The sequence below is a fragment of the Uranotaenia lowii genome, chromosome 2 (genome assembly GCF_029784155.1).
Source record: "Uranotaenia lowii strain MFRU-FL chromosome 2, ASM2978415v1, whole genome shotgun sequence".
Lineage (NCBI taxonomy): Eukaryota > Metazoa > Arthropoda > Insecta > Diptera > Culicidae > Uranotaenia > Uranotaenia lowii.
Window position 1 is genome coordinate 369,270,450 of NC_073692.1, and position 14,260 is coordinate 369,284,709.

The 14,260-nt window shown below is 35.6% G+C and overlaps 1 protein-coding gene across 1 annotated transcript in view; it reads right to left on the minus strand.

Moving 5' to 3' along the window:
* The window catches only part of LOC129743155 (orexin receptor type 2-like), a 240,681-nt gene extending 231,504 nt beyond the window's left edge, over positions 1 to 9,177 (minus strand). Inside the window, exons 1-2 of the mRNA XM_055735124.1 lie at positions 9,169 to 9,177; positions 8,910 to 9,104 (exon numbers count right to left, since the gene is read on the minus strand). Of these exons, the coding sequence (XP_055591099.1) occupies positions 8,910 to 9,104; positions 9,169 to 9,177 (204 nt within the window). The remainder of the gene's footprint in view (positions 1 to 8,909; positions 9,105 to 9,168) is intronic.
* Between the last annotated feature and the right edge of the window lie 5,083 nt (positions 9,178 to 14,260).

Sequence of the window (14,260 nt, forward strand, 5' to 3'; positions counted from 1 at the left end):
TTAAGTTTCCAAGTTATGGTTTTCTGCACTTAAATAGCAGCTAATTTCGCTTTATGATAACCATTTCAGAATTTTACCCGGGCAGTATCCGTATAAATACCCCGTTTAGAGTAAGGCTGCCAGAATTTTTTCAGCACGACGTACCCGGGTCTAACAAATCCAGGCTATTTTAGCTAAAAACCTGGTAAAATCCGGGCATTTGATACCAAAATATCGACCAAAATTCCGGGTAATATCTGGGCAAAATTGATTAAATCCCAGGAAATACTCAACACAAATCAAGAAAAAAAAAACTTGATACTTTTTTCATCAGCAATTTCTCAATCGTATTTTAAGCATTCAAAAAAAACTTTTCATTATTTATTTTATAAACTTACTAAAAAAATTCCGTTTGGGAACAACACAACACAATATGATTTTCTTTGTTTGTTTTGGCAAATAATGTAAATAAATCCGGGCAAAATCTGGGCTTTTTTCAATGAAATCCAGACAGCCGGCCCGGTCCGGACTTTTGTCAAATTTTGTGTTAAATATCCGGGCAAACCCGGATAAAACCGGGCAATCTGGTAACCTAAGTTTAGCGTACTAAACTGATTTGGATTCCGTATATGATTTTTTTCAATGATAACTGGTTCTGTGTTTTGAACATTCAATTTTTATTCTCAATTTTTTTTTCATACGTTCATTTTTGCACTAACACCCCTATGACTTTGAGGGCATCGAATCAAACTTTCGTCACATTTAGAATAACAATTTGAAAAAAAATTATCTGATAAGAATCATATTCAAAAACCTCTTTTTAATTTAATTCATAATTTGTTTCTTAAAACTTGATTTGAAATGATGATTTAGATTTGGGACACTGAATATTGGTTCTGAATATAACGTGATTTAAAGTTTTGAATTCTTAAACTCCTGTATCTGTATCTCAGTGAAATATGGGTTTAGTTATTTCGTTTATTTTTTTTTATAATTTTGTTTTCTATGTTTCAAATCTTCAAGATACTTCCTAATTGTCACTAGGTGAATATTTCTCGAATTTGCACAAACCAGACGATCAATGATTATATGAAAATCATTTAAAATATTTATCCGGTCATTTTTTTTAAATTAGAGAATTAAAAAAAAATATTAAATTAAGCATTTTGCAGTTTAATTAGAGTTTTCATTTTTCAGAAATTTCTAAACTCTTCCGCAATGTTTGCACGTGATTGATTAACAATTTTTATTTGAAGATTCTAGAAACTATTTTCTACGCAGACAATATGGCTAGTTGAAGATAGCATGCTGAACTCATCTCCAGATTTTTAACACGTTTAAAAGCTTTTGTATTTTCTTGTTATTGAATTCTAGGGGGCCCCGGGCCCCCGATGCCTTAATCCGGCCCTGGGTAGACCCATGTAACTAATTCGTTCAACTTTGGTTTCTCCATGACTAAAATGCATGATTTTTTCAGACAACAGGTTATAAAGAAAATAATTCAATATTGGTGAAAGTCCGCAAGAGTTAAGTTTAGTAGACAGCACTTCTATGGACACCGAATCGAATGCCCCTTTGATGTCCAGAAATACTGCCCCCATCTGTTTTTTTTGGGCAAACGCCAATTGAATGTCTGATGAAAGTAATGCTAGACAGTCGTTCGTACCCTTGCCTCTACGATATCCATATTGTGTACTTGACAAGAGATTGTTTGATTCAACCCATTTATCCAGCCGAAAGAGAATCATTTTTTCGAGCAATTTCCGGAGAAACGAGAGCATTGCAATCGGCCTATACGAATTGTAATCAGAAACTGGTTTTCCCGGTTTTTGGATGGCGATAACTTTCACCTGTCTCCATTCATGCGGCACAATGTTCATCTCTAAACACTTGTTGAATAAATTCAACAAGCGTTTTTAGCGGTATCTGGTAGATTCTTCAACAAGTTGAATTTGATTCTGTCCAGTCCGGGAGCTGAATTGTTACACGACCAGAGCGCAAGTGAAAGTTCGACCATCGAGAATTGATCCTCCGTTTCGGAACTATTCTCTGTATCCCGATAGTTTTTCTGAGCTGGTACTGCGTCCGGACAGACCTTTTTCGCGAACTGTGTCAGCCAACGACTCGAGCTTTCTTCACTTTCGTTCGAAGGTGTGTAATTTCGCATGTTTCGAGCTGTTTTCCAAAGCGTGTGCAGAGACGTTTCTCGAGATAACCCATCCACGAATCGCCTCCAGTACCCACGTTTCTTGCCCCTGATCAAGTTCTTAAACTTGCGTTCCAAGGACAAGTAACGTTAAAACTTCTCTGGCAATCCAGTTCTGCGAAACTCAACAAACGCCTTGCACTTTTCTCCTCGCGCACGTGAGCAGTCTCCATCCCACCATGGAGTGGGAAGTCGTTTTTGTATCGTCGAATTGTCATTCCGTCTAACCTGTGCCCCGATTGCACAGTCCACAATTGTTCCGGACATAAAGCTGTACTCTGCCTCCGGAGGCAGTTCTTCCGTTGAGTCGATGGCTTCAATGACACCTGATGCATACTTTTTCCAATCTTTATTCTTTGTGAGGTCATAAGGAATAATGATCTCTTCAGGTGGACTACGACCACTGGTGGTAGAAATATTGATAGGCAGATGATCGCTTCCCTGAGGGTCTTGGATTACCTTCCACGTACAATCCAAGCTCAGAGAGGAAGAAGCTAAAGTAAGGTCTAAAATACTATGATGTGATTGGGATCCATTAATTCGAGTCACTTCCCCATGGTTTAAGACAGTCATGTTGAAGTCGTCGCACAGCTCATAAACAATGTTAGCACGATCATCATCACGTGAGCTACCCCAGCCCACGCCATGGCAGTTGAAATCTCCCAGAACTAACCGGGGTTCTGGTAGAAGTGAAACAATATTCGCCAATTGGTTCCGGCTCACGCTTGAATTTGGTGGAATATATACCGAGGCTAGGCAAAGGTCTTGGCCTTTAATTCTAGCTTGGCAACTGACGACTTCAATACCTGGAGATGGTTGTAGTGGAATACGATAGAAAGAGTAGCATTTCTTGATCCCCAAAAGAACGCCACCCCCTCTTTGCCCATCTCGATCCAGGCGAATAATATTGTGGCTATGGAAGTTGAAATCAATGTTTGGAGAGAGCCAAGTTTCGCATAAGGCGAACACATCACAATTCAAATTGTGTACCAATACTTTAAAGGAGTCTAATTTTGGTAAAATACTTCTGCAGTTCCTTTGCAATACAGAAACAATTTCTCTTACCTCAGTGGACGAGTTATTCATCGAAAGATATTGCTTCTGCGATGAGGGTCATAGTGCAAGCTTTCTTTTTCAAGACTTCTCTTAAAAGAGGTACAAACATATTAATCATAGTCCTCCAACCTGCTGGTACACTGAAAAAGTCCAAGATGTACGAAACAATTTCCGAAAATTTCATCTTACCATCAGACAAAAAGCTGGGCAAACTGTTCGACGATGGATCAGATGCAGTTTCTCTGGGAATTGTTACATTCTTGTTAGTTACTGATGATCCTGAATTCTGAAGGGAAGCCTGGGGTTTTGACTTCCCAGAAAGTGGAGGGAAATCCTTCGGGGACGGATTAAAACCCGGAGGTCTCTGAATAGGAGGGGTAGAATAACTATTTCCACTTTCAGGATTTTTAGTTTTATTAACTTTGCTAGCATCTAATATGGGTTGTGTGTTAGTTGTGCGTTTCCTTTTTGGAGCCTGTGAAACATTTTTTTAACAAATGGTCCAGCTGATGTTCCTTCACATGGATCCTCCCCTTCGGATTCATTGTCACTTAGAAGACCAAACTGGTTCTCTGAGACGATTGGCAAAGACTTCATCAGCATGTCTCTATATGATTTTTTAGAGCGAGTTTTCAAAGAAGTCTTGATTTTTTCCCGGCGCGATATGTACTTCGGACACGCCGAGAGAGCATGAGATTCCTCGCCTGTGCAATACAAACACTTGCTTACTGCTTGTATTTCACACGAAGCTTCCGCATGCTTCTCCCCGCACTTAGAGCAGCGTGCCTGATTGCAACAGTAAGCGGCCGTATGATCCAACTGTTTGCAGTTCTGGCAGAACATGACCGAAGGCACATAAAGCCTCACAGGTAGACGAACCTTTCCGATCGCAACGTAATCAGGAAGTGCAGTGCCGGAAAAGGTAACCCGAAAAGAATTCGACAGGGAAAATGTTCTCTTTTCCCCCTCGTCAGATGCTGATTTCAGCTGACGCGCGTCCAGCACCTTGACCGTGGGAAGACCAGGGTCTTTGAATCGGCCAACCCCGGACTTCACAAGATCATCGACGGTCAAACCCTCTTCGGTTACCACTCCGTCGATTTCCACGTCACGAGCGGGAACGTAAACACGGTATTCGATCGTAAACTTCGGGTCACAAGCAATGGCATTTGCTTCCTTCAGGCTACCAACAACAATGCGCATCTTGTGCGGTCTCATCGGCTGGTAGCTGATTACGGAAGGGTAAGATCGATCAAGGTCCCGGGCGATTGAAATCACATTGGGTGATTTCCCATTGTTTTGGACCGGATATAAACTACCCAAGGTCCCGTCGATTCTGGTTGGTAAACCCGACGGCGAGGGGGTAGTTCAGGCAACGCGTTGTCTTTTTGAGATGAGGGGTTCATTGTAGGAGTTGATGTTGATGGGGTGTTGCCAAACACATAGGGAATTTGAGTGAAAGGGGTTTGTGGGAGGGGAGAAGGAGTATCTCCCGTTCCGAAAGGTACACAGGGAGGGGAGACGGAGTATCTTCCGTATCCGAGAGGTATATCGGAGGGCCAACTACTTCCTCGGAAATTATTTCCTCAGAATTATCCTGCCGAAATGGAGGATCTTCACCCGTCTCGCTGCGTCATCCATTAGATGGGAGATTTCCAATCTAATGGGTAGCGGAGAACAAAACCAGACTTAAGAAATTATATGAAGAAAAAAAAAAGATTTTTAAAAAAAAGTTATATAATAAAAAAAACTTATAAGTAAGTAAAAAAGCAAAAGTTAAAATAACTGAAGTATTTAAGAAGAAAGAAGCAACAAAAGGAAAAAAAAACAAAAAGAAAACTTTTTGGAAAAAACTCAAAAATAAAGTTTTTGAACCACCCTAGGAGGACGAATCTCCCTACGCCAAATTGCTGTCGATTCAAAAACGTGGTCTTTTGTTGTTGACCGACTATATTATAAAGGACAAATTTTACTTTCAAAGTTTAAGGTTGTTCCGATTAAAAATTAGTTTGTTTCTCCTGTCCTCATATTGAATAAAACTAATGCGCTCTGTTTTTTTTTTTTATTTTTATTAACAATCATGAACGATGAATTTGGTATCACCAATCCATAAATCAGAAATTAATTTTAAATCTTGTTTCAGCATTCGAATTTTATTTCATTTTCTGATGCTTACCACAAACTACTGATAGCGTTGAATCTTATTCTTAGTAAGCATTCTGAAATTTTATTTAGATTCTCATCTTTAGTACTAATGTGTTTTTGAGCCTAAGTTCTGGGTGCTGGATTTGGCATTCATTCTGGCTAAATTCTGAATCTGAATTTTAAATCCGAAATGTATATCTTGATCCTAAAAGTTGGCAATTTAAAATCTCAATCGAACATTTGAAAACTTCTCCCTGAAGAAATTTTTGCTTTTCAAATTCTGTTTTTTTTTGTTTTAAATTCTTAATGCAGATGATAACAAAATATTCAACCGTTATTCCGTAACTCATATACTTATGACGTGTAATTACAGAATCCCAGAAAAACTTGGTATCTTTTTCCACCTTTCACATTCATTATTCAACAAAATAACATGGTGGCTATCAAATTTGATGAATTTCTAGATTTTCAAGAGTTTCATATTGAGTAAATAGTAAAAAAAAAAATTCGAAACCATATAAGATACGACCCTCTAGGTTTTGCTACTGGTCAGTAATTTGATTTGAACTAATTTTTCCAATAGTTTTTTTTTAATTCAATGTGTATAGTACATATAACACAAACCAAGCAGTTTTGATGTTATTAGAATTTAAATTTTTTAAAGAAGTAATGATGCCTTTTGTAAACTCTACTTGAAACTGCCGAAAATAAGCAAATTTACGTAAATCAATTTTTCATTAAACCTCATCTCATTATCATGAGATCTTTCCATTAATAAAAGTTGATCTACAGATGAGCTGAATTGCGTCAATGCATTACTTTTATCACTCTCACTGCCTTTTCTTAACAATGTATCTTTATTTGTTCACAAATTCATTCGATTTTTTGGTTTGACTCTTCAAAATTATTCCACGTACATTTTAAATATTTTCGATAAATTACTGCTCATTTTTCAAGTTTCGATTCAACATAACAAGATTTTTCTAAAAAAAGCACCTGATGGAGTTAAGAAAATCATTCATTATGGACCAATGTAGAATAATTTGAGTTATTAGATAGATGTTTAGCATATGAAGTTAACTACAAATTAACATCACATCTTTGAATTAGCAATATTATTAAAAAATGAATCTTTTTATATTTTTATTCATCTGGATGTGTAGGTCTAATTTTTTCCTGAAAATCGTAAACAAAGTTTAGGAAAATATATAACATTTAGATAATACATTTCAAATTTACTGTACACTAACCGTGAACTAAAAAAAAAAGTTTTGCACGAGAAATTTCCCACAATGTTTGATATTACATACATAATAAACTTAAAATATTCTGGACATGAAACTAGAACATTTCAGAGCGCTGAACTGAATGCGTTAAGCTCGAAAAGCTCGATTTTTGAAGAAATTGCCGAGTTTTCATTTCATTTTTCAGTTCATTTTGCCCATGGAATTTAATTCCAGATATTTTCTCGCTTCTGAGAAATAAATATCAAAGTCATGATTAAATGAATGAAATTCAGGATTCAATAATAGGTATCATGTCTGGAAAAAAACGATTTCCCGGTTTTTAATCGAAATTACAGGTTTTTCCCCGGTTTTCCCGGTTCGCTGGCCACCCTGTTGTATAGACGACTCACATGAATGAAATTCAGAAAGATCTCACCAAATTCAACGTCCGCCTTCGTTGGTGGTATCATTTTTGATTTGGGTGAACTTTCCAAGTTTGAACAAATTATTTCCGATGACGAACATTCCATAGATCAACATCTCGAGACCAAATGAAACTGGCTCTGTCCACTCCTCTAAAATGCAATCATTTTCTTATCACAGCCTCCCTCTCTCACTCGCACAAATGAAACAATTGATGTGAATCTTCTTACATAAAATTAGAAGTTCTCATTACATTAGAGCAAGTTCACTGGTGTTGGGAAAAAGTGGTAGAAATTTTGACACTTCAAGCACATTTTGAAATTTTGCCATGCTTAAACATTTTCAAGATCTGTCACCTTCAATGTTTTTTACAACACGTGTTGTATTTTCGCATGCTGTGATGCAAAAATAGCAATATAACTATCACATACGGCTGAAAAAGAAACATTGCTGTAAAAAAATACAACACCCAAAGATCATGAAAATATTTTTGCATGGTAAAATTTTCAAAATGTGTCAAAATTTCTACCACTTTTTCCCAACACGAGTGAAATTGCTTCTAGTTAACACAATTCAAAAAAATAAGTGAATTTTATTAACTGACCCAGATTTTTTATACAAAATTAACCACTAAATCTTAAAATGATGTTCAAAAATATCTCAGTAGTTGTACTCAGTTTTTGAGTAATGTTCAAATTATTATTTTTTTCTAAGACAAAAAAGTTCTTGGACTTTAATTCACACAAATATCACGAATTACATAAAATCAATTAGCAATTTCCTTTTTTTTAATTTTGAAGATGAATAAATTTGCTATCGATCATCTGAACTTGACTTTTGTAGTGAATTAACATTTTTGTACATATTTGTGAATATATCTTTAAAAATTAAAATAAATGATTTTTTCAGCTCATCTCAATTTCTCTTACTTCGAATCATGATTTTGATCATTCAACTCTGATAGTTGGAGCCAATAAAGGAAAAAAATGGATATGATTGTAAAATTTTACTCTCTGGAGCCACCATTAGACGAACTTAAAAAAAATAAATGTTTGGACGTTTAAAGTTCTGATCCTTTTTTTATGGAAACTGGGGAAAAAAGTTCTGCATGAGTCGCTATATTTGCAAGCTAATTGTGAACCGAAAACAAAAATATTACGGTGTGGATTTATATCTATGTTGAATTATACTCGCGGTCCATCGATATTCCAATTCAAACTTCGAATTCTCTACTAAACCCTATGTTGAATCCTAAAGTCCCTAAAATTTGAAAACATTTATACAAAAAGAACCTAAAATCGTTTGACAAATATTATATTTCTTATTAAACAAACCAAAGAAAAATCTATCAATACATATACTTCAAAATGCTGCGCAGTACTCATGACTTTGCTTCACTTTCATATCAGTTACGTTAGTTTTTATCGAAAAGAGGAAAATTAATGTTGAAATGAAGGTTGTTCTTATTTTAATTTGTTACAACCTCAATTTAACCAAGACAAATCCTTTCTGCGAAAAATTCAGTCAAAATAATTTCAACGCACTCGGTCAAACTCGAAACATCACTGGCAAATTTGGAAAGTAAATCTCTTCCAAGTGGTGATTTCGTGCCCCTCGAGACTTGCCGTTTCTGCTGCCAGTTTCGAGGAGTGTTAGAAATTTTCCCCTCGGTAGCTCTTGTCCAAATTGGTTGAACTTTTCCCAGCACGGAGCAACTTTCCGGCAGAGTTGATGAGTTTTCCCCAACGAGAGTGAGGACGGAAGTTAGGTTCCTACATCTGTTTCTAGTGGTATGAATATTTTTCTCTCTCTCGAAGTTGTTTTATTTTTGTTTTTGGTTCCTTTTTTCCCCCAGAAACCGACGGAAAGCTTACCTGAAAATATATGACGACTTTACACATGGCCTTGCCCATGAACCAGGTCTCGGTCACATCCCAAACGACTGTCGGCGGAAGGCAGAACAGGATCACGAAGAAATCCGCCACCGCCAAATTGACGATGAATATGTTCGTTACCGTCCTCATCGTGTGGTTTGTGTAGACGGCGATGCAGACCAGAGCATTTCCGACCTGGAAGAATAAAAAAAGAGAGAAAAAAAAGAAACAATCAATCATAAGCTTCCGGTTCTTTTACTTGACTCATTCATTTGAACTTCTTTTGACAGTTTTTTTTACTCAAGTGATTTTTGTCTGACGAATATCATTTCGAAAACGTTACATTTATTTCAAGCAAATTTCTCAAACACTCTGAAATGGTTGGACAATTTTGATTATATTCAAAATTTAAAAAATTGTGAGAAGTAATTTTATTAAAATTCTCAAAACACTACAATATGATTTGAAATTTTCGAAAATATCAAATTTTCAATTTTCAAATGTCAAATTTTTGTCATTTTTGTCATTTTTGTTGTTTTTGTCATTTTTGTCATTTTTGTCACTTTTGTCATTTTTGTCATTTTTGTCATTTTTGTCATTTTTGTCATTTTTGTCATTTTTGTCATTTTTGTCATTTTTGTCATTTTTGTCACTTTTGTCATTTTTGTCATTTTTGTCATTTTTGTCATTATTGTCATTTTTGTCATTTTTGTCATTTTTGTCATTTTTGCCATGTTTGTCATTTTTGTCATTTTTGTCATTTGTCATTGTCAAAATTGTCAAAGCTGTCAAAATTGTCGAAATTGTCAAAATTGTCAAAATTGTCAAAATTGTCAAAATTGTCAAAATTGACAAAATTGTCAAAATTGTCAAAATTGTCAAAATTGTCAAAATTGTCAAAATTGTCAAAATTGTCAAAACTGTCAAAATTGTCAAAATTGTCAAAATTGTCAAAATTTTCAAAATTGTCAGAATTGTCAAAATTATCAAAATTGCAAAAATTGTCAAAATTGTCAAAATTGTCACATTTGTCAAAAATGTCAAATTTGTTAAAATTGTCGAACTTCTGTCAAATTTTTTTAGAAATTTACAAAAGAGTTGCGTTTTGTTTGTGACAGCTGTTTTGATTAATCTTTTTTAGCTTCGCTCTTCAGAAATTTTTACGGTCGCCTTGTATATTTTTTGAGGCATTTCTTCATTAAAATAATTCAATCGGTTTTTATTCCCTTATTTCGAGAGCATTCCTACTTCCTGTTCATGCTAAAAAATAATACTTCACGACCCAGTGATTCGTCTCCATTGACTGACACCTTCCAAATCTGATGAGCTCACACGCATCCTCAACCCGAAGCCCACTTTCAGGGAATATTGGGAGCCGGGTTCTGGGGGGAAAACATTTCGATTAATTTCCCCATACAAAATAAATCGCTCGGCAAACGATCTGTCAAGCTGTCTGTCAGTTCGATTGCTTTTTCTTCCTCTCATATTGCTGCTGCTGGTATTTGCTGTGTCGGAAAGTTGGTACATTTACTTTTTTTTTGTCGATGACGGCTTTCCATCCATCCTCTGCTCTCGACAGTAAACTGGCAAACATTAGCAAACACTTGTGCCCGGAAATGGCCCCAAAAGTGATGGAGCACTTGAATAATTGAGTTGTTGAAAGCACACGGGATCAAGTGGGAGGATTTTTCGCTTCTCGTACGGATTTTGGCAACCTGTTTGACTTTGCTGTTTGTGTAAATGAGCAAAGGTGAAATGGTAATTAAGAATTGAATCGGACCAATTTCGTCATGGTCCCAATTCACTCGAAACTGATTTCAATTTACGATAATCGAGTGAAGTCTGAGCAAATTGCAAATAGGTAGTTGTCGAAGATTTGAGTATGCAGGACAAATTGAAACAAAGTTCAAAAGAAGCTCATCAATTTCGGGAATCATAAACGCGAATTTAAATTAAATTTCAGCAGAAATTGGATCAAATGCACCAAATTGACTGCTTTTGATTGTTGCTCGGACAGTTTGATGAGAGTAATCAACGTTTCATTTAGTAAAAAATTTCAAAATAGATCCTTATTCAATGGAATCATAAAAATCAAAGAAAGACAGCAAGAAAGGGAAAGCGAAGAAAAAAGGAAGGAAAAAACAAACGCGCAAAAAAAAAATAAAAAAAAAAGATGAGCAGAAAGACAGAAAGACAGAAAGACAGAAAGACAGAAAGACAGAAAGACAGAAAGACAGAAAGACAGAAAGACAGAAAGACAGAAAGACAGAAAGACAGAAAGACAGAAAGACAGAAAGACAGAAAGACAGAAAGACAGAAAGACAGAAAGACAGAAAGACAGAAAGACAGAAAGACAGAAAGACAGAAAGACAGAAAGACAGAAAGACAGAAAGACAGAAAGACAGAAAGACAGAAAGACAGAAAGACAGAAAGACAGAAAGACAGAAAGACAGAAAGACAGAAAGACAGAAAGACAGAAAGACAGAAAGACAGAAAGACAGAAAGACAGAAAGACAGAAAGACAGAAAGACAGAAAGACAGAAAGACAGAAAGACAGAAAGACAGAAAGACAGAAAGACAGAAAGACAGAAAGACAGAAAGACAGAAAGATAGAAAGACAGAAAGACAGAAAGACAGAAAGACAGAAAGACAGAAAGACAGAAAGACAGAAAGACAGAAAGACAGAAAGACAGAAAGACAGAAAGACAGAAAGACAGAAAGACAGAAAGACAGAAAGACAGAAAGACAGAAAGACAGAAAGACAGAAAGACAGAAAGACAGAAAGACAGAAAGACAGAAAGACAGAAAGACAGAAAGACAGAAAGACAGAAAGACAGAAAGACAGAAAGACAGAAAGACAGAAAGACAGAAAGACAGAAAGACAGAAAGACAGAAAGACAGAAAGACAGAAAGACAGAAAGACAGAAAGACAGAAAGACAGAAAGACAGAAAGACAGAAAGACAGAAAGACAGAAAGACAGAAAGACAGAAAGACAGAAAGACAGAAAGACAGAAAGACAGAAAGACAGAAAGACAGAAAGACAGAAAGACAGAAAGACAGAAAGACAGAAAGACAGAAAGACAGAAAGACAGAAAGACAGAAAGACAGAAAGACAGAAAGACAGAAAGACAGAAAGACAGAAAGACAGAAAGACAGAAAGACAGAAAGACAGAAAGACAGAAAGACAGAAAGACAGAAAGACAGAAAGACAGAAAGACAGAAAGACAGAAAGACAGAAAGACAGAAAGACAGAAAGACAGAAAGACAGAAAGACAGAAAGACAGAAAGACAGAAAGACAGAAAGACAGAAAGACAGAAAGACAGAAAGACAGAAAGACAGAAAGACAGAAAGACAGAAAGACAGAAAGACAGAAAGACAGAAAGACAGAAAGACAGAAAGACAGAAAGACAGAAAGACAGAAAGACAGAAAGACAGAAAGACAGAAAGACAGAAAGACAGAAAGACAGAAAGACAGAAAGACAGAAAGACAGAAAGACAGAAAGACAGAAAGACAGAAAGACAGAAAGACAGAAAGACAGAAAGACAGAAAGACAGAAAGACAGAAAGACAGAAAGACAGAAAGACAGAAAGACAGAAAGACAGAAAGACAGAAAGACAGAAAGACAGAAAGACAGAAAGACAGAAAGACAGAAAGACAGAAAGACAGAAAGACAGAAAGACAGAAAGACAGAAAGACAGAAAGACAGAAAGACAGAAAGACAGAAAGACAGAAAGACAGAAAGACAGAAAGACAGAAAGACAGAAAGACAGAAAGACAGAAAGACAGAAAGACAGAAAGACAGAAAGACAGAAAGACAGAAAGACAGAAAGACAGAAAGACAGAAAGACAGAAAGACAGAAAGACAGAAAGACAGAAAGACAGAAAGACAGAAAGACAGAAAGACAGAAAGACAGAAAGACAGAAAGACAGAAAGACAGAAAGACAGAAAGACAGAAAGACAGAAAGACAGAAAGACAGAAAGACAGAAAGACAGAAAGACAGAAAGACAGAAAGACAGAAAGACAGAAAGACAGAAAGATAGAAAGACAGAAAGACAGAAAGACAGAAAGACAGAAAGACAGAAAGACAGAAAGACAGAAAGACAGAAAGACAGAAAGACAGAAAGACAGAAAAACAGAAAGACAGAAAGACAGAAAGACAGAAAGACAGAAAGACAGAAAGACAGAAAGACAGAAAGACAGAAAGACAGAAAGACAGAAAGACAGAAAGACAGAAAGACAGAAAGACAGAAAGACAGAAAGACAGAAAGACAGAAAGACAGAAAGACAGAAAGACAGAAAGACAGAAAGACAGAAAGACAGAAAGACAGAAAGACAGAAAGACAGAAAGACAGAAAGACAGAAAGACAGAAAGACAGAAAGACAGAAAGACAGAAAGACAGAAAGACAGAAAGACAGAAAGACAGAAAGACAGAAAGACAGAAAGACAGAAAGACAGAAAGACAGAAAGACAGAAAGACAGAAAGACAGAAAGACAGAAAGACAGAAAGACAGAAAGACAGAAAGACAGAAAGACAGAAAGACAGAAAGACAGAAAGACAGAAAGACAGAAAGACAGAAAGACAGAAAGACAGAAAGACAGAAAGACAGAAAGACAGAAAGACAGAAAGACAGAAAAACAGAAAGACAGAAAGAAGTCCAAAGAAACAGAAAGATAAAATAAGCAGGAAAGACAGAATGATAAAAAGCGAAATAAAATCGAACATTTCTTAATCTTTATGAAGTTGTTTCACGGTGTCTTTTAAAACAATTAAAAGAAAGAAAATTGACTAGCTTGAAAATTCGCACATTAAAGAGATTTTCAGGAAAAAAATCGATCGGGTCTAAAAGGTGATCGGCTTGAAAAGTGGGCAAACTAAATCTTAAACTAAAGCTCAAATCACATAAGCTTAATCTTTCAAGTTTTTGAGATTTGATCATTTGATGAATGAAAATGTTCAAAACTCTATCCAAATTTAAGATTTAAGATAAATGGTTATCAATTTAAAGAAATTGTCGGTTTAATTTATAACGGGAAGATTTCATGATTCTTTATCATCAAATATTTCCATCAAAATCAATTATATTATTTTGATCCAGTAGAATTTAAAAAAAAATCAGTTTTTTTATTTAACAAATCTAGGAAAATCAACTCCAATTCTGCTATTTATATTTGTAATTTTATTTCCTAAACGAAATAGTCATTTTTATAATCTTAATATATGCGGAGATATCTGTGTTTCATTCAGAAGCATAACTCAAATGTTATAAATTCAATCAGTAAACTATATTTTACATAATTAAAACTGTTGGTTTTGGCAGTTTGGCAGTAATTTCTAGAATTTGGTT